This window comes from Suncus etruscus, chromosome 17 (genome assembly GCF_024139225.1).
Source record: "Suncus etruscus isolate mSunEtr1 chromosome 17, mSunEtr1.pri.cur, whole genome shotgun sequence".
Taxonomy (NCBI): Eukaryota; Metazoa; Chordata; class Mammalia; order Eulipotyphla; family Soricidae; genus Suncus; species Suncus etruscus.
The window spans coordinates 39995395-40016079 of NC_064864.1; the positions used below are offsets into that span (position 1 = coordinate 39995395).

The 20685-nt window shown below is 37.6% G+C and overlaps 1 protein-coding gene across 1 annotated transcript; it reads left to right on the forward strand.

The window, feature by feature from the left end:
- Positions 1-107: 107 nt before the first annotated feature.
- ZNF518A (zinc finger protein 518A) lies at positions 108-4809 on the forward strand. Its single transcript, XM_049790796.1, has one exon. It carries the CDS (start codon positions 184-186, stop codon positions 4618-4620), a length of 4437 nt encoding a protein of 1478 aa, XP_049646753.1. The 5' UTR covers positions 108-183; the 3' UTR covers positions 4621-4809.
- Positions 4810-20685: the final 15876 nt, after the last annotated feature.

Sequence of the window (20685 nt, forward strand, 5' to 3'; positions counted from 1 at the left end):
AATAAACAAAAATGAAATGTGAAATGATGAAAAATCTAATTATTTTTTTTTATTTTAGGTGAGTTAATTTATGGAAAACCTTGTATTTTGGAGATGTCTCAGCACAGTATTGCTTCCTGCTTAAATTACAAGTAACTTCAAGAGTTTTTAGAAGAAAAGGAAATTGGAAATCTTTGTCAGATCATGACATCTGAACAGAAACAATTATTTTTGGGTGAAAAAGAAGCCACTTTACGAAGAAATCATGATGTGAATGATGAGATAGTCGATACTCTCAGATCAGTACTCAACCCTCAAATTTCAGAAAATAATTTTCATTTTAAACTAAAAAGTGTGAAAATTGATTTACCAAAGATAACTATTCCAAATGGAGTTTTACTGAAACACGAAATAGACAAATACAGAAGATTATTTCAGTCTAAACCACAGACTGCAAGAAAATCTGCCAGAACAAAGACCGTAAGTTGCATAGAAAATTCTGTGTTGCTTCGTAAGTCTGAGAAAGTTGAAGAAGGTACAAAAATGTCTGCAAAAATACTCAACTTTAACTGTTTTAAATGCCAAGATAGTACTCCATATAGCCCAAATGATTTGCAGAAACACTTTGAAAGGTGGCACCATGGTGAATTACCTTCCTATCCTTGTGAAATGTGCAGTTTTTCTGCAAATGACTTCCAGGTATTTAAACAACACAGACGAACCCATAGAAGCACTTTTGTAAAATGTGAAATTTGTAACAATGAGCATGTCTATTCTTTATTAGAGTTGACAAAACATTTTACATCTACTCATTGTGTAAATGGTAGTTTTCAGTGTGAAAAGTGCAAATTCACTACCCAGGATGTTGGTACCTTTGTTCAACACATTCATAGACATAATGAAATACATTATACATGTGGTAAATGTCATTATATATGTTATACCAAAGGAGAGCTTCAGAAGCACCTTCATATTCATTCTGATACATTTCCCTTCATTTGTCAATATTGTAACTATGGTGCCACCAAGAGAGAACACCTTATAAGACATGTTTTGACTTTGCACAAAGAATTTTTGCATAAAGAACATTTATATGCAAAAGAAAAACTGGAAAAGGAAAAGTATGAAAAAAGGATAACAAAAACTTCAGCAGGACTTAAACTGATACTGAAAAGATATAAAATAGGTGCATCAAGAAAGACATTTTGGAAACGTAAGAAAATTAATGGAAGTGACAGAATTGTAGAAAAGAACACTCAATTTTTTGAAGTAAACAAAACGCAGGCAAAACCTGAAGATCAGAGTCATCTTGCTCAAGACCATTTAAATGAAGAAAAGAATGAAAGACTTCATTGTGAGAGTAATGATAAAACAGCTCAAGCAGAGTTAGAAAAGCCAGCGCTTCCGTTTACTGAGCAGTGTAATCGAGCTAAAGAGGGATCAAACTCTACTCTTAGTTTCTTTAAGACTGCTATACAAGGACCTACAGTGTTAACCGTGAAAAATAACAGAATAAAAATTCCTGCTAACTACGTTGCTAAGTTTGTGGGCTTCAAGATGGTAGATGGAAAACAACATATTGTAATCAAATTGTTGCCTACTAACAAACAGAGTTTATGTACATTAGGCTCACAATCAGATCTCGCAAAGGACAGTACAACTAATTTGCAGCCCCCAACTATGGACACCACTGGATTTTTACCAGCATCTGAGTTAAATGACACAACTAACATGAAAGCAACAACTACATTTTCATGTTTTTCTCCTGTGCTTTCAGGGAAAGTAACTTCAGAAAAAGAAATATCTCCGAGGAGTAATATGCTTCAAACAACAGATGATGGACATAATATATCTTCTTTGCCAACAACGTCAGGATTGGTTATGACATCTGTGAATTTGACCACAAAAGTTGAACCAAGAGATAATGCAGACCTATGGAGAAATCCTAGCACTGAAAATCAATCTGAGATATCAGGTACTACCATTAAAAGTCCAGATAAAGTCAAACCAAATGCATCCAACAGTGGAGATATGCATAACTATTGCATTAATTATGTTAGCTCTGAGCTAGCTGTTGACTCTTCCAACCAAGGGTCATTACCTTTTCATAATTACTCAAAAGTAAACAATTTGAATAAACGTCGCAGACTTTCGGGAACTTCAGTGTGTGAAAACCCCCAAAGAGAATTCTCCTCTAGCAAGACAGTTGTTCAGCAACCTGTAAGCAAGTCAGTTTTATCACTAGTGAAGAAGGAGAGCTCAAACCCAGATAACCTCTTAGCATCTGTTAATGTTTTAAATACTCAAGATGGAACTTTGAAAGCAAAGGTTGAAATTGAGGAACAGTGTGTTCTAGAAAAAGGCCAAAACATTGATGGGCAGAACCTGTACACTAATGGAAATCAGAGTTTAGAAAAGAATGAAAAATTGAAATGGGGTGACATTTCTAATGTAAAGGCACCTTTGATGCCCAGAATCACATCTGTTTTCTCTCTCCAGAGCCAACAGGCATCAGAATTTTTGCCACCTGAGGTAAACCAGTTACTTCAAGATGTATTAAAAATAAACTCTGATGTAAAACAAGACTCTAGTAACAATTCAAATGAAGGTCTGCCATTTCATTATGACCGTTCGTTTCAGAAAAGTGAAGGGGAAGGCAAAAGAGTTGAATCCTCAAAAGACTTTAATTTGCGAGAAAAATTTCCAGTTCCATCTGGTGATATGGGGATTAATGTGACCACAAATGAAACGAGTATAAAATGTGGAAAAGGAAAGCAGATGCTTTCAATGCCACAAGAAATGAGAGATTCAGAGAAAATGCCTAGGATTACAAGTATTGGCACATTACTTAAGACACAGTCAGATGCAATAATAACACAGCAGCTTGTAAAGGACAAACTTAGAGCCTCCACACAAAATGTAGGTTCTTTATATATGCAGAATCCACTTGTAAATTCAGAAGCAAAAAATGCTATATTTGTTCAGACACCAAAAGGCGTTTTTGTACCTTTTCACATTGCTAACAAGCCAGGATTACATGTTGTTTCAGGAAGATCACTTCCATTAGTTAGCACTCAAGGTGTACCTGCTTCTCTTTTAAACAAGAAACCTGGGATGATTTTAACATTTAACAGTGGGAAATTGGAAGGTGTTTCTACTGTCAAAACTGAGAGTGCTCGAGCTTATGCAGCTTATGCAACTGCAACTAAGGAGCCTTGTAGAACACCTTTTTTAAAGGTTGAGCCAAACAGTAATTGTTTGACACCTGCATTTTGTTCCAGCATTGGCAGTTGTTTGAGCATGAAAAGTAGCTCAGAAAATACTTCACCAGTAAAAGGTTCTTATATTATTAAGACAACAGCAAATTCTTCGGTGACACCTGTACCTGCCCCTCATACAGTATCTGAGCATCAAGGCACTAAGTTTAATTACTTGGACTCAGCAAAACCGCAAAATGAGATTTTTCCCAAACCACCTTTATATACTTTTATGCCTGATGGCAAACAGACTGTTTTTCTCAAATGTATGTTGCCAAATAAGACTGAGCCGCTTACACCTAAATTAGTCCAAAGTAGTACTTATCAAAATATACAGCCAAAGAAACCTGAAGGAACACAACAAAAAATTTTGCTGAAAATTTTTAACCCTGTTTTAAATGTGACTGCTGCTAATCTGTCTGTAATCAACTCTACATCCTCATCACAGAAAGACAATGTACCATCTAATCAGACAACGGAAGGAGAGCAAAAAGAGCCAGAATCTTCTAGAGATGCCTTACCCCTTGTAGACGATGTGATGCCAACAAATGAAATTGTGATAACTTCTGCAACATGCCCAGAATCTTCTGACGAACCAATATGTATCTCTGATCATTCAGAGGCTAAGGTACTAAAGTGTAAAACTAATTATACAATTGAGAGAAGTTTTAATAGAAAGAAGATCTCTCCTAAAAATTTTTCAAGAGTAAAGACTCATCTGAGAAACGAAGATTCTGAAACTGTCCTTGTATCTAAAAACAGAAACAGTAAAAGAAAGTGTAAGGATAGTTATCAAGCACCTCTAAGAAAAACATCATTACATAGAAAGTGTAAAGAAAAGACTAAATCTAAAGATGCCCATGAGTCATTTGGATTTAGCAGACCTAGGTTATCGAAAGATTCTGTCAGAACACTGCGACTTTTCCCCTTTAGTTCCAAACAACTTGTGAAATGTCCTAGGAGAAACCAGCCAGTTGTAGTTTTAAATCATCCTGATGCAGATGTACCAGAAGTAGTGAATGTAATGAAAACGATTACTAAATTTAATGGACGTGTACTTAAGGTTTCATTGTCAAAAAGAACTATTGATGCTTTACTGAAACCAGTTTGTTGCAACTCTTCTGAAACAACTTGTGATTTTTCCAGGAGGCACAAAACAATTAAACCTGTTAGTTCTGTGAAAGAGAGATTTGTGCTAAAATTAACACTCAAAAAGACAAGTAAAAACAATTATCAGATTGTGAAAACTACCTCTGAAAATGTTTTGAAGTCAAAATTTAACTGTTGGTTTTGTGGTAGAATATTTGACAATCAGGATATGTGGGCTGGTCATGGGCAGAGACATTTAATGGAAGCTACTCGTGATTGGAATATGTTAGGGTAATTTACTGTGACCACCAAGGAAAAGTAAAATTGAGGGAAAAACTGGGTTGAACTAGTATAATTGTGACATTTTCTACCTGAAATTACTTTCAAAAGTTGGTTATATTTATACAGAAGAGTAAAAGTAATTTGCATTATAAATAAAGTGCAGAAGAAACCAAGTTGTAGAATAAACATATCACAGATGTAATTTAAGTTTGTTATGTGTTCTTGAGGAGTTAGGGCAAAAGAAAACTTTGATAACACTACTTTCCCACATTAGTTCTTCAGTGACTCTTAGTAGAGGGTACGGGATAGCCTGATTCCCTTTTTTCCTCATCAACATTGTAAATTGACAAATACAGCTCTTCAGAAGATGGAACACATTCTTATCATGGGATTGGAGAAGTTTCTTACAGTTTATGAGAGTATTGGAGGGATCTTATGAAGGATTTATTCAGCATCTACTAAATGTTATTTAGTGGGAAAAAGCATTTGAAACTGCTTTTTCTCACATTATTCTTAAAAAGAACTTTTGACAAATATTTCCCCCATGTATACTGTGCCTCGTCAGAGTTGAAACACTGCCCAAGTGAATTTCTTTTTTTTAAATAGCTATATCCTACACTGAATAATTGGACAACATTGAAAACAAAACAAAAAAAAATACATCTTGTATGAATAAAAGAAAACATTTTTTTTTTGAATTTGGTGTTATTCCCTAGAAATTTCCTTGAATAGAACTATGCTTATTTGATTAATGATGTTCCCTATAAACCAAGTGGCCATTTGTTTTGCAACCCCTTTTTAAATACAAGCACTTCAAAGGAAATGATTGCTTGAAATTGAAAGTTGTTTTCTGCACAAACTATTTTGAATCTAGATTAGTCAAGTAAATATATATTTTTGTTTATTGAATTACTGTTGATGTCTAAACATGGTTACATTGGGACAAACCATTTTTGTTAGCAACTTTTCTCTAGGAGTGACAACCCAGAACAAGTGGTTTCCTGGTTACTGGCAGTTGGAAATGAAGAAGCATCAATTTTATACTCAGTGACAGTGCATAACTTTAGGACAAATTCCCAAGGGTCATGTTTAATAGTTTTGATACGGATATTTTCATGACAGCAACAAAAGCATTGGTTTAAACTTTTCAACTTGTACATTTAGGTCACATTTTGTTGGGTATTAGAAAATGGAGTTCTTGTATTACTAAATTACATGTATAATTATTTTATGTTACTACAAGTGTTATGACATTTCATTGAAAATTTCAGGGCCTTTTTTGTATAAAACAATTTAAGCCTGTACATATTTTGTACTTTTCATTTATGTAAAATTTGCACAGGAGGTTTGACATAAAGTTTATTTTCTTTTAGTTTGTGCATGCACTAATAAAACTGGTTGTTTTATTTAAAAGAAATATGTAAGACTTTACCCATGTTACTTTTTTGGTTTTGTTTCAGATGTAGATTTGGTGGGGGGTAAATTCATTTTTCAGGGATTGAACTCTATTGTTAGCAAGTGCCTAAAAGATGTGAAACAGTTTACATGTCAACTGTAACAGTAGGTCCCAAATGGACCCATTCCCTAATAGTTTTGTTTTAAAGAAAGCCATATATAGATGCTTCAAGCTATCTTGCTATGCACATTATACATGTACTGTTCTTGTGCAGTGTCTACTTTCTTAGTGAAGTATTTTTTGTATAAAATGTTAGAGCTGTGTTTCTTAAATTGGTCGGAAGAATGGAGTTAATTTGAAATACACAGTATATATTGATAATGTATATGGTGTTTAAAGAATGGTAAGCACTGTTAATTTCTGTAATGATTGCTTTCTTCAATTAAACTTATCTTAAGTTTGTGTTTACATAATTTTTATTGTGCTAAAACTGAATGGGATTTTGTTCTAATGGGAAAAAGATCCTTACATGGAGAACTAAGAATTTCACTTGGTTTGACGTTCAAAGATTCAAGTATGCTTTCCGTAATGCTTGATAATTTGAGAAGTAACAGAAGTCTAAGTTTCATGCTCATTAAATTACTTTTTGACTTGTCTAAAAAACTTGTTTTAATACAAGTTCCAAATGATGTTACAGTAGGTAGGGTTCTTACCTTGCATGTGGTTGACCCAGGTATATCTGTGGCACCTTATATAGGCCCATGGACCTGCCAGGAGTTATCTCTAAATGCTGCCAGGTGTAGCCCAAAATCTATTGTGTGTGTTGTGGGGGGTAGAGAAGGAAGCTCTGAATTTAAGGTTCTTCTCTTGTGGGTATCCTAAAAGATAGTGATTTAAAGTGCCCAGGCCAGGTGTGAGGTCCTGAATTTTTGTCAGTTGATGGATGAATATTACACATTAAGTAAAAAAATTTATCCTTCCAAGTATTTATGATGCTTCCTTTCTTTCCTGAGGCCTGTATTCTGTATATTATTTTACATAATTGGGCATTTGAGGCTGTGTTCAGTTCTCCTTTTCCATGTCAGGTTTGTTTTTTTCCTTCTGTTTGTTCACATCTATTGCTGAGCTACTGTAATGAAATTACTATGTCAACTGTACTTTTAAATTTCATAGTTGAAAGACTTACAATTAAGAATTCTTTTTATAGAGCTCAGAGATACTACAGAGGGTAAAGTTCTTGCACTTAGTTGACCTCAGTTCAGTACCTGAGTAGGAACTGTCAGGAATGATCCCAGAACAAACACTTTTAAAAGTAAACCAGGACCACTGCTGGGTATTCTCTCCCTTGTCCCTATTTGGTTTCTTCTTACTTTTCTAATTTTTCAGGGCTAATTTTTTGGGAGGGTGCACATACAGTAGTGCTTGAGGACAATTATGCTTCTTTCTTTAAGGCTTCTCTCACTGGGTGATGCAAAGCCATGCTCAAATCTATACATGCCTAAATGGACAGCATGCACTCAACTTGTTTTGCTCTTTGGTTCTCATTTTTTCCATACTTAAAATTACTACCATATTTTCTGCATATAAGATGACTTTTTAACCCATGAAAAACTTAAAAAAGTCTTCTTAAGGGACCAGAGAGATAGCATGGAGGAAATGCATTTGCCTTTCATGCAGAAGGTCGGTGGTTCGAATCCTGGCATCCCATATGGTCCCCAGAGCCTGCCAGGAGCAATTTCTAAGTGTAGAGCCAGGAGGAACCCCTGAACACTGCCAGGTGTGACACAAAAACAAAAGTCTTCTTAAAAGTCATCTTAAACTCTGGTATATGGCATGCTGAAGCTTACCCCAGCTTCAGGGACAGGTGATCTGCTTATATGTATGGTGACAAATAGCCTTTGCTCTTAAGTGAGTTTTCCAGCTGATTAGATTCATGGCATAGGCATTTGAATTAAAATTTCCATATTGAAATAAAATCTTACATTTTTTAAATTTCCATTGGGTGTTCATTAAAAGAGAGGTAGTCTTACATGGCGAATATAACCCAAAACCTGTATATTTAACAGGAAAAATAGGGGGTCATCTTATACTATCAGTTGTCTTATATACCAGAAAATAAGGTAAATTAAAAGTTGTTCAGGAAACAGTTTTCACAGGATTTTTTTCTTGCCCTTTCCCCACATTTGGATCTTCTTTGTATGCCTTGTAACTTTCGTTAAAAATATTTTTTATTGATAATATAATTGCAAATCAGATGCTATGTATATATATATACACACACTGGGACTTTTGCTATATGTTGTAATGAGATACTTGGAAACTTATTTTTTGTTTTGTTTTTGGGCCACACCTAATGATGCTCAGGGGCTATGCATGCACTCATAAATCGCTCCAGGCTCAGAGGACCATATGGGACACTGTGAGTTGAACCCAGGTCCGTCTTTGGTTAGCTGCTTGCAAGGCAAATGTGCTACCACTGAGCCATTGCTCCGGCCCCTACTTGGTAACTTTTCTGAACTAATTTGTGAAGTGATTTCCATGTTTGACCACATTAGTAGCCTGCTACACAGATTTCCTCAAGCACATGGGATGAAAAAACTGTCCCAGTGTTTGTCTAGGGACTTTGTTTTTGTTGCACACTTTCAACATTTGATGGATAGGCAGTTTACAACTCTGCCTGACTCTCTTCCTACTCTGTGAAAGCTGCTAGGTCAGCCAAAGAAAGCATAGGGCTTTCTCAGGTCATCCTACACAGCCTTGGGTAGACATTTCTAGTACTCAGCCATTCTTCGTAGCTTTACAGGTTGGTGGTTATCCTCAGTTGTTACTTGTCATTTTAGGCTGCAGAGACAATGTGTGTGTACACAGCGCAAGTGTTTACATGCATAGTGTGCCTGTGTTTGTCTTCAAATGCAAGAGACTACATATGATGTGAGGCAGGTGCTTTACCTACATCCTTACCTCTAAAATACCTTTTTAATATTTTCACCATTACTTCTTGGTAGTGTAGCAGGACAGCCCCTGAAGAGGTTGACTGATGGAGGGATGGAGAATGAGGCCCTTTTCTTCCAGCTCGTAGCACGTGTCTGCCACCCTGTCTAGCCCACGGTTCTGAGGTGAAACGGCGGGTAAACAGCTCGCAGACAATCAGGCTCGTGGAAATATTTGCTTTATTTGGATGGACAAAACTGAAGTCCAAAGACTCCGATTCAGTTCCAGCCAGCAAAAGCCTCTCGCCTTCCACAGACCCTTGCTCTTATAGTCCAGAGTCAGGTCCCACCCAATGGTGGGATCAGATACCAACCAATGGTGGAAGCAGAATCAGGTCCTACCCTAGGGTGGGGGCAGAATGCCAGGTCACACCCTAGGGTAGGGCACAATCACCTAATCAGATTAGGGTGAGCAACATAGTAATCCCCCAAAATATTTACATACACAACAATTCCCCCTTTTGTTTTTAGTAAACAAACAATATTGTCTACAATTATTAAAAGAAAAATTAGTCAATAATAAAAGAGCGGCTGTTTGCATAAGCGCATCACAGGAAAATGTAAAGAAAAACTTCTAACCTAAGCACAGGGTGTCTAAAACCAGAAACATGTATCAAGGAATCAACTACAAGCTCCTGAGAAGATAAATCTAAGACGTACATAGATCTTTCGAAGAGACACCAGAAAGGTTGTGTAGCAGGCAAGAAGAAGCACCTTTTCTTTATTTGTTGTTGTTGTAGGTGGTGGTGGTGGTCGTTTTTGGGTCACACCTGGCAGTGCTCAGGAGTTACTCCTGACTCCACGTTCAGAAATCGCTCCTGGCAGATACCGGCATTTGAACCAATGACCTTCTGCATGAAAGGCCAACGCCTCGCCTCCATGCTATCTCTCCAGCTCCATTTTTATTCAAGTTCAGGTAGACCAGAAAGCCCATCTTTGAGGGCATTGAACTAGGCCTTTATTTCGGAAGAAGTGGCACATACACCCTCTGCACAGTGGGGAGCCACTGCAATGATGATCAATAGGTATCTGAACTTAGTCCAAGTTCTTAATCCGGTCTGAAGTCCATAAGATGTCTGAAATTGATGTCGACTATTTATAGATGGGAGCTTAAGTCACAAACCAAAACAAAATGTTTAAGGCAGAGACCCTCCCTGTGTAAATAAACAACTTGAGGGCCCATCCAAAATGGATGGAACCTTCTATAAACCTAGTATTTTGCCTATGATGCGCCCACGCAAAAAACCCTGAGAACAGACAAAAATATCATTTGGGAAATTATAGACAATAATATATAACTCACAAACCTAAAGTCAAGAAAGCAAAACCTTAATGTAATACAACATCGATTCCTAATATTAAAAACTAAAATAAAAAAAACATTAATTACGATAGTCAAAAGAAGCGAAGTACCAAACATAACTTCAAAGGATTACAGTTATAGGAAAAACAACAGATGTAATTTCTACAGAGTTCAATACCAATGTGTAAATATGAGGGGTCTGGAACTCCAAAAAGACCGGCAGAAGACACTTGATGGGTCTGGAAAAGCCGGTTGAAGCCTTGAACAGGAGATAACATCAAGCTGAATGAAGAAGGAAGGCCAGTACAGTCATCCATGTGTTGGGGCATCCCCAAGCGTTACATCATTACATCATAAGTTGGTTGGGCTTCTGTATTTCCTTTGGGATCGGTGCAATCTTGGGGTAGCCATTGTAGAAACGGTCAACAATAGCATTTTGTATGTGGATGGAAAACCAGAAATTCAGATAGCACAGTTTAACTGGGATCCAGAGACTGTGGGTCTTGTCCATGGATCTTTTCTCTGGTGTTACATTGTGACACAAATCCCAGGTGGCTTCATTTCCAACAAGTTTGCAGCATATATGGTGTAAAACTCCAACAGTCATGGATTTCTTCTTCCCGCCGAGATCAGGAAGCTTGTAGTTGTGGGTGAAGGAGATGGGTTGCACATGTGAAATCCTGAAAATTAAAATGTTAAGGACTAGGAAGAGAGAAGGAAGGATAAGGAAGACTAATTTGGGGAAGATAAAGTTAGGAAAAAGGAAACTATATACAAAATATGCAGAACAGACAGACACTAAACAAGACATACATACACAGACTTCACAAAAAATATGGCCATAACACTCACTCATACTAAAAAATATTTGTTGGAAAGGATCCAAAATAGAGCAAAAGAGATTTCAGCTGAATCAATTAAAAGCTCCTTAAAATGTAATAGCCGGCAATTGTTTAGATAAATCATTTCAAATTCACAAAAAAAAAATTTTTTTTTTATGGTTTTGCCTAGCAGATCTGAAAGAGAATTTCATGCATAATACAAACATGGACAACTCTACTATACGTGTATATCAGTATATATACAAAGTTATTGTATAACAGTAACTTTATGATAATCAATCATAGGCAAGAAGCACTGTGAAGAAAGTCCACCTAAAATTATCATTATGTAAGCGTCTTAAAACCTAAATTGAGGGAAATAAAGCAATGATGTTAAAATAAAAAGAGTGAAAGTCGTTAAATGAGTATACCTAGAAAGAAAAACAACATTAATATGATGAGAAATTTTTCTTTCAGGTGAACCTTGACTAAATTAATTTGTAAAATTTCATGATTAACTGAGACCTAGAGCAATAATGAAATTAAGACATAAATCCATCCTACAAGGAAACACATTGGGGATTCATGATTTTCAATCTATATTCATTGATCATGCCTGTGGAAAGAATCCTAGAGCATTAATAGCAACTGATAAGGAAGTAAAATGATTATCTGGTGTTCATTGTAGATCTCTAAGAAGTATAAAACAGGATGTATGCTGCTGTGGATTTCACCAATGTATTAGGGACTTTTTTGATCTTCTTGTCATCAAAATTGATCCAGTGTTGTTTTGCAGCAATTTTACAGTATGAAGTACAGTGTCCATAGTGAACTTTACCATAATGGTTTGACACCGATGATAAGTTGTATTTCTTAATCTTGCTTTTATTCTCTGAAGTGAATTCCTCTAAATTGAGGTCTTCTAAAGGAAAATCTACGTAAGTATGCAATTTTTTTATTTGTTTGCCATCAAAAGCAAAACGTTTCAAGTGTATTATAAGTACTGGTGGCAGTTTCCATAAGTACGTTTTCTTTGAAAAATCCCTTCTATTTTTGCAACTGTTGCACAGAACTTTGTTGTCATTTCTTAATTCTTCTTCTTTAAAAAATTCAGAGAGGCATTCCTGTAATGTACATTTATCTGTAGATGTAACAGCCAAAGACAAATGAACAAATGTCTCATAAACCTCAGACTTTTGGTGGCAAGTGAGACACTGGAGTATAGATTTGAATTGTCCTTGAAAGAGATCATAAATAATAGATTTATGAGCCTTTTGGTGTTCTGGACTAAATTGTTCATAATTTTCATTTCCCATGAGATGTGTAGTTTTGTCTGTCATTAGATTTACAGTAAGCAAGTCCTGATGTAATCCCTCTATTAGGAACATCAGTAGTTCGTGAGGATCCTGCTGATTGTGTCCAGCAAACTGGTCATTAAGTAAACCAATTGTTACTTTGAAGCTTTCAGGGTTAATATATCTATGAAATCCATTTCCCATGGTTTTGATGAGCCGACCAAATTCTTCGGCTAATTTACCTTCATGCCCCATCGGATTTTTCTTGTTAATATCCTTTTTATAATGATCTTTATAAAAATACTGAGTTAAGTCTGAAATATTATACAAGCATTGCAATATTGAGTTCATGTAGCAAGAGTTTCCTATATTTTGGAGCCCAGTTAAGACAGGTTCCTGTCTTTCCTTTTGCATCTCGGAGTGTAAGGGTTTATCACTACCATCAGTCTCACTCATTGTATGGTGTGTGACAGCTAAATCGTTCCCTGCCCCAGAGACCTTAGTAATATTACTGCTGTTAGTGTCTGAAGTATTCTGTTTTTTCTCTGAAGGGGAGTTTGTAGTCTGAACCTGATCATTTGTGCTAGCCCGATTTCTAACAAGACGTAATGGAACCCAAAATTTCTTGGGAGGGTCATCATTTATAGAAACATAGGCATAACCCCTTCCTTTTAGGAGAAGATAGCCAGCTATCCATTTTTCATCCTCCTTGATCCAAATAGGTTTATGGGTTGTTTCTTGTCTCTGAATATCTTCTTTAAAATGTCTTTCCGCTGCAGTGTAGCTTTCCCCTTGGGGTAAGTTAAAGTAATTTAGTGTGATAAGAGTCAAAGACAGCAAATCCGTTGGTGGTAAACCTCTTTTTCTATTTTTTTGTAATTGAGTTTTTAAGGTTCTGTGAGTCCTTTCTACAATGGCCTGTCCCCTACAATTGTAAGGAATTCCTCTGAGATGTCTTATCTGCCATTCCTTACAAAAAAATTCAAAAGTTTTGCTAACATAGGCTGGCCCATTATCAGTTTTTATAGAATATGGAATACCCATCACAGAGAAACATTGTAAAAGAAAACTACAAGCAGCCTTAGATTTTTGAGAAGACATGGGAATTGCCCACATAAACCGAGAATAAGTGTCCACCACAACATGAAGATAAGGTTTCCTTGGAAATAAATCTGTTTGAGTTATATCCATTTGCCAAAGTTCGTTAGACTGTAAGCCTCTTGGGTTTGCTCCTGCTATGTGAGTCTTTTTTGTTAACGGTGCACATACGTTGCAGTTTTCTACGATTTCTCTAGCTTGCCTCCATGGAATTTGGTAATTCACATGTAAACGGCGAGCATTTGTGTGTAGGGCTGAATGTTCCTCTACAGGTGATTTAAATATAGGCATTGCTAGCAAGTCAGCAGTTTTATTTCCTTGAGCCATAGGTCCTGGAAGACCTGAGTGGGCTCTAATATGTGTGATGAAGATGGGCTCAGTTCGTTTTTGAAGAAGCTGCTGTAATTGTTTAAGTAAGTCCTGTATGATCGGGTTATTAGCATTAAGGGATGCAGTGGCTATCACATGACATAAATTTACCACATACAAAGAATCAGAAACTATATTCATGGCTTCAGATACATTTTCTAATAGGTAAATTAACGTTGCTAATTCAACTTTCTGTGCAGATTTATATTTGGTATCTATGGTCATATTAATGTTGTCTCCAGTTATTCCTCCTTTTCCATTTTGGGATCCATCAATGTAAAAAACCTTGGCATTGGGAATAGGGGAATCCCGAACAATTGAAGAAATAACAAACTGAGTTTTCTTTAAAAAGTCCCAAATTTTTCCTGCTGGATAATGGGAGGATATTTCTCCTGTGAAATCTGAGAGGGCCCTTTGTAGAGATTCATTAATTGGCAATATTGACTCAATTTCCTTTTTTGGTACTGGCAAAACTATTATATCTGGATCAAAACCTAGTAAAGATATAGATCTGAGTCTTGCCTTGATAATAATCTCTGAAATCAGTTGTAAGTAGGGGACAACTGAGCGAGGTTGTTTGTTATGTAAATACACCCATTCCAAAGGTCCTGACTGTTGCATCAAGGCCCCTGTGGGGGTTTCTATAGTAGGGAAGATTAACAGTAATACCTTTTCTCCTGGGATGAATCTTGAGAGAAACGATTTTTGTAATCTGCTCAAGAAGATGTCCAATTCATTTTTGGCAGCTGTTGTTAAATTTCTCGGGCTATCTAAAGCAGGATCACCCTCCAACGTTTTAAACAGATTAGATAACTCTGCATTTGGGATTCCTAGTGCAGGGCGGAGCCAATTTACGTCACCTAAAAGTCTCTGAAAATCATTAAGCGTTCTGAGGTTTTCTTTTTTGATAGAAAATTTTTGTGGACGTATAGACGTCCGGTCCAAAATAAAACCCAAATATTGATACGGTGGCATTATCTGTATTTTTTCTAAAGCTATTTTCAGTCCTGATGTTTGTAAACAGTCAGTAACATAAGAGTATAATTCCTGTAAATCTGTTTCGTTGTTCATTGTGAGCAAGATATCATCTGTATAATGAAATATCATGGCTTGAGGAAATTTTTCACGAGCAGGGCTCAAAACCTTATCTACAAAAAACTGACACATGGTTGGGGAATTCAGCATGCCTTGGGGGAGAACAGTCCATTGGAAACGTCTGCAGGGATGGGTATTATTGAGAGAAGGAACTGAGAATGCAAAACGTTTTTTATCATCTGGGTGGATAGGAATATGGTAGAAGCAGTCTTTCAGATCAATTATAATTAGTGGCCATTCCTTTGGAATAACTACAGGTGATGGTAAACCAGTCTGCAATTTGCCCATAGGTATCATGGATAAATTTATAGCTCTAAGATCCATCAAAAGTCTCCATTTACCGGATTTCTTTTTTTATAGTGAATATAGGTGAATTCCATTGAGAAAAAGATGGTTCAATATGTCCTAAACTTAGCTGTTCCTCCACTAATTCTGTCAGCACCTTTAATTTATCAGTTTTAAGGGGCCACTGACCTGTCCAAATTGGTTCATCAGATTTCCATTTTATTTTTATTGGTGCTGGTGTTTTTTACGGTAGTGGCCCCCACTAAAAATTTTGGGTTTTTAAATCAAAAGAAGGTTCGGACTCTTCTGGAGCTAATGGGATGTGGAATTCTGCTTTCCACTGTTTGTGTAGGTCACGGCCCCACAGGGATGGTGAAAATGGGCCCACGTGAGGTCTGATTATTGCTTTTTGATTTTCTGGGCCGTAAAATAGTATAGTCCTCGTACTCAACAGACAGGAACTCAGGCCTCCTATTCCTTCTAGGGAATACGGGATTTCCTGAAGAGGCCAATTTTCTGGCCATTCTTTATCAGAAATTACGGTAACCTGAGCACCCGTATCTATCATTCCATCAAAGGGTTTGCCTTCCAAGTGAAGTTTGATCATTGGGTGTTCATCTTTACATTTAGTAACCAGAGCCACGATTGGGTTTTGAGCAGCACCCGGATCTGTGCTTCCAAAACCTCCAATTCTAGTCTTATCTGAAGTCCCAAATTTGACATAAGGCACTATTACTATCTGGGCAATCGCTTCTCCTTTTTTAAAGGTCCATGTAACTGGTACAGTAATAACTACAATGATTTCTCCCATGGAATCTGAGTCAATGACACCAGTGATTACTGATATACCCTTTATGTTGAGGGAACTTCTGCCAAGAATCAAACCCATGGTATCTGGGGGTGGCGGGCCTACAATGCCAGTTTCTAACATGTAAGGGCATGCTCCTGGGTAAATTGTAATGTCCTCTGGGCATAATATGTCTAATCCGGCACTCCCTGAAGTAGAGTGGATTAATTCCCTTATCGTGATGAATTTTCTTGGGCTGGGCTTGGAAGGATTATTGTCTGTGAACTTTGCCCCTGATTTGGAAGGGCCTGGGGGGAGGCCCTGTGGGCGTTTCCCTGCATCTTGTATGTGTGTTCTTGGGGAGCTGAATTTATAAGGAGACGACAATTTCTTTTGATATGTCCCTGTTTTCCACAATGGTAGCAGGCGATTTGCCTCCTGGGGACTGTGTTGAAACCTCTACTTAGGTTATTATTAATGAGGTTTCTGGATCTGCAATCTTTCGCCCAGTGGCGACCCCTTTTGCATTTTGGGCAAAGACCTGGTTTCCGGAAAGTGTTCTGTCCCCGAGGGGAGTAAGACATTGTTCCCTTGGTAACTGGGAAGGTTTGTACTGAGTCTGAGTGGGGTGGGGGTTGGGGTTCCACATAGACATTCCGGCAGGCATAAAGGTAATCATTCAGATCTGACTTTTCATTTAATGTATTCAATACTAATCTACAGGCTGAATTTGCATTATGATAGGCCACAGATTTTACTAGGAAGTTTCTAATCTCCTCATCTTCCACCTGTAACTTCAGAGCATCTTTAATCTTACCTACAAACTCTGCAAATGACTCATAAGGGCCTTGGGTAATTTTTAAAAAGTTTCCTCTACCAATGCTGTTAGAATCAATTTTTTCCCATGCTGACAATGCAATCTCCCTGATTAAATTTAAGATTTCCTTAGGTAAAGCTGCTTGTGTCTGAATATTTGCAAATTGATTTTCTGCCATCAATAATTCATACGATAGAGTAACACCTGCCACTTGCTTTTTCATACCATCCGGACTATATAATTTAGCTTTTACGCCTTCTGAATAGTACATTTCCCATTCAGTTCGCTGTTTAGATGACAGGCATATTTCAGCGATTCTTTTAAAATCATACAAAGTCCAAGATGAGTTATGACTCCAAAGTCTTAATAACTCCACACTGTATGGCGATTTTGGCCCATTTTCTTTACATGATCTTTTAAACCGATCTAATTCTTCCATCTGATAGGGTACATAGTTAGAAACATTTACCCCGTCTATAGGGGATAAAGCCTGATTAGCAAAATTACTCTGAATAGAGCTCTGAGACTGAGCATGTGGTTCATTTTTTGAATCTGCTCTGCTCTGCGATTCAATTTTGTGACTAGAAGGAGGCATACTTCGTGGAGTTAGCACTGGAGGTAGATCATTATCTGAGTCACTACTGTCAAGCAATTCACTAGAATCAGGCTTAACATTCTGAGTTGTTTTTCTTCCAGCAAAAATTTCTATATTGTTGATGGTGGGGCTGGATTCGTCAGCCTGCACCTTGGTCTGAGTTTTCGTCAGATAAATTTCATTATTATCTATACTGGTTTTAGCCTCACCATTTCTACACTTTCTATTTCCTAAATAGAAATAACAGCAAATAACTATGCTCATAATAATAACGTTAGTCAACACAGCAATTCCACAAACTATGATGGCTAGAGACACTACACTTTTCATTTGAAATATAGACCACAACCATCCAACTGCAGTGATTGTCCTTAGATCAAAACCAATTAGTTTTAAACAAAATGGAATGATCCACTTGTATACTAGAGCACCAATGCGTAAGACTAAGGGTGGTAAAATCCACATGACTAACCACAGAAACCATTTGATGGTCAGCATAGGAAATTTCCAATGAAATATTTCACTTACAGTTCTGAGGGTCCAGGGTTCAGGTCCCTGTTCGGGCGCCATTATGTAGCAGGACAGCCCCTGAAGAGGTTGACTGATGGAGGGATGGAGAATGAGGCCCTTTTCTTCCAGCTCGTAGCACGTGTCTGCCACCCTGTCTAGCCCACGGTTCTGAGGTGAAACGGCGGGTAAACAGCTCGCAGACAATCAGGCTCGTGGAAATATTTGCTTTATTTGGATGGACAAAACTGAAGTCCAAAGACTCCGATTCAGTTCCAGCCAGCAAAAGCCTCTCGCCTTCCACAGACCCTTGCTCTTATAGTCCAGAGTCAGGTCCCACCCAATGGTGGGATCAGATACCAACCAATGGTGGAAGCAGAATCAGGTCCTACCCTAGGGTGGGGGCAGAATGCCAGGTCACACCCTAGGGTAGGGCACAATCACCTAATCAGATTAGGGTGAGCAACATAGTAATCCCCCAAAATATTTACATACACAACAGGTAGCAACTACTTTATATTAGGTTTCTTTCAGTGATGCTTGATGAAGCTCAAACCAAAGCCTATGAAAGGGAAGCTCCTTAACATCTCTAGTATCCTGCCCCATTATAGTTCTTATGAGCGAAGTCAATTTTACTTCCTCTTGCTAAGAAAAGAAACTTATTTTCAGGGTTACTGCTGGAATCAAATGGTTAAAAAATTTAGAATGAGATAAAAGTAACAAAGGGCATCCAGATGGAAAAATAGCACCTGTTTTTAAATTACATGCTCTTATTTATGGAAAATCATAAGCTCCACTAAATGAAATAATAAAGATACAGAAATTAAGAATAGTAAAAATATATTTTTTCTATATAGTATCAACCGTAAAATGAAGCATTTTGTTTTCAGTAGCAACTAAAGGAAGAAAATCAGGAATTTATCAAAAGAAATGTGACTCCTGGGGCATGTAGGTACAGCAGGTAGGATGCTTGCCTTGTATGTTCAGTTCTCAGTACCCGGTATCAAGCTTTGCCAGAGGAATAATCGCTGAATACCACTGGTAGGACTAAAAATAGCAAAAAGAAAATAATATGACTATAAACGTTACTGTTCAGAGACCTAGGAAAATAGCAACAATCCCTGGTTATGGGACAGAAAAATATTAGAAGGCAATTTTGCCCAAATTAATTCACTGATAGAATGAAAACTCAAAATTTCAATTGCCTCCCCAGAAAGACAACTTGACTCACATTTATATAGAAATGTAAGAAATCAAAAGATAACCAGAACTGTTTTGAGAATAGAGTTGGAATATGTATTGCCTTGTTAAATGTATTACATAGCTAATCCATGATAGTTTGAAGGGGTAAAGTGCAAGATTTGCTGCACTGGACCCCAAGTTTAGTGACTGGTACTCTGCAGGCTCCTCATTAGTTGTGACTCTGATGGGACCCAACCAAGCTTGTCGTCTATCTCATGACACTGGTATATAGACAAATTGACAATAAGTTTGAGAGATCAGAAATAAACCCAGGTATTTTGTTCAAATGCTTTTGGGAAGCCAAGAGAATCATGGGGAAGATGTTCATAATTCTGGGAAAACAATGTCCATATTAAAATCATTCGGATGTCTCACATTTGCCGGAGCCAGAAGGTAAGGCGTTTAAACGCCTTCCATGCAGAAGGACGGAGGGGTGGTTCGAATCCCGGCATCCCATATGGTCCCCCGTGCCTGCCAGGGGCGATTTCTGAGCATAGAGCCAGGAGTAGTAGCCCCTGAGCGTTGCCGGTGTGACCCAAAAACCAAACCAAAACAAAACAAAAACTGATAAAAATACTGAAAGCCTTTTTAAATAGAGAAGCCCAGGGGTCTATAACAAACCTAGGCCGGGAGAGGGAGAAAGATGGATTTGGAACCAGGGTAAGGTCAGACTGAAGCCCAGGTAGAGGGGAAACAAGTGTTCAAAGTAAACGGTAACCAGTTCAAAAGATACAGCTGAAATCAGGGGAAAGAGCAATGGTCAGGAGTGGAAACCAACCCCTGCTTGCGTTGTCAAACAGCTCCTTCACTGCTAGAACTGCTCTAGGACCTCCCTCTGCCTCCTCAGGGAGTGGTATTTAAAGGTCTCCAGGGCCAATAGCAGTTGGAGAAGCTCTTAACTCCAGAGCCAATAACAGTTGGGGAAGCTTTTAAAAGGGGCTTAGCAGTTGAAGCTGCTCTTTCTTAAAGGAGCAGACCCCTTAGACAGCCCTCAATGTAGGGCAGGGGTTTCAAACTCAATTTACCTGGGGGCCGCAGGAGGCAAAGTCGGGGTGAGGCAGGGCCGCATAAGGGATTTCACAAAAAAAAAAAAAAAAAGCCCTCAAATGTCATTATTAACAGTTTTAATTATTCTGAACATGAATAGAACATTGAGTGAAGATCATGAACAGTTCTTCTGAACATGGCATCTTTTGCCTATTCCTTGCTGCCAGAGACTTGACAGCGCTTCTTTTCACAAATCTGAACCACATTTGGCGTTAGAGAGGAAGCAGTTGAGACCCTCAGTATGGCTTGAAGATGATCATCATTAAATCTAGACCTGTACTTTGACTTATTGAAGTTCAATGTGGAGAATAACTTTTCACACAAATATGTGCTCCCAAAAAGGCACACCAAAAAAAAAAAAAGAACTATTACATGTCCCTAAATGTTTTTACAAATTCACATTTCCTCATTCAGTTATTCTGTAAATCACA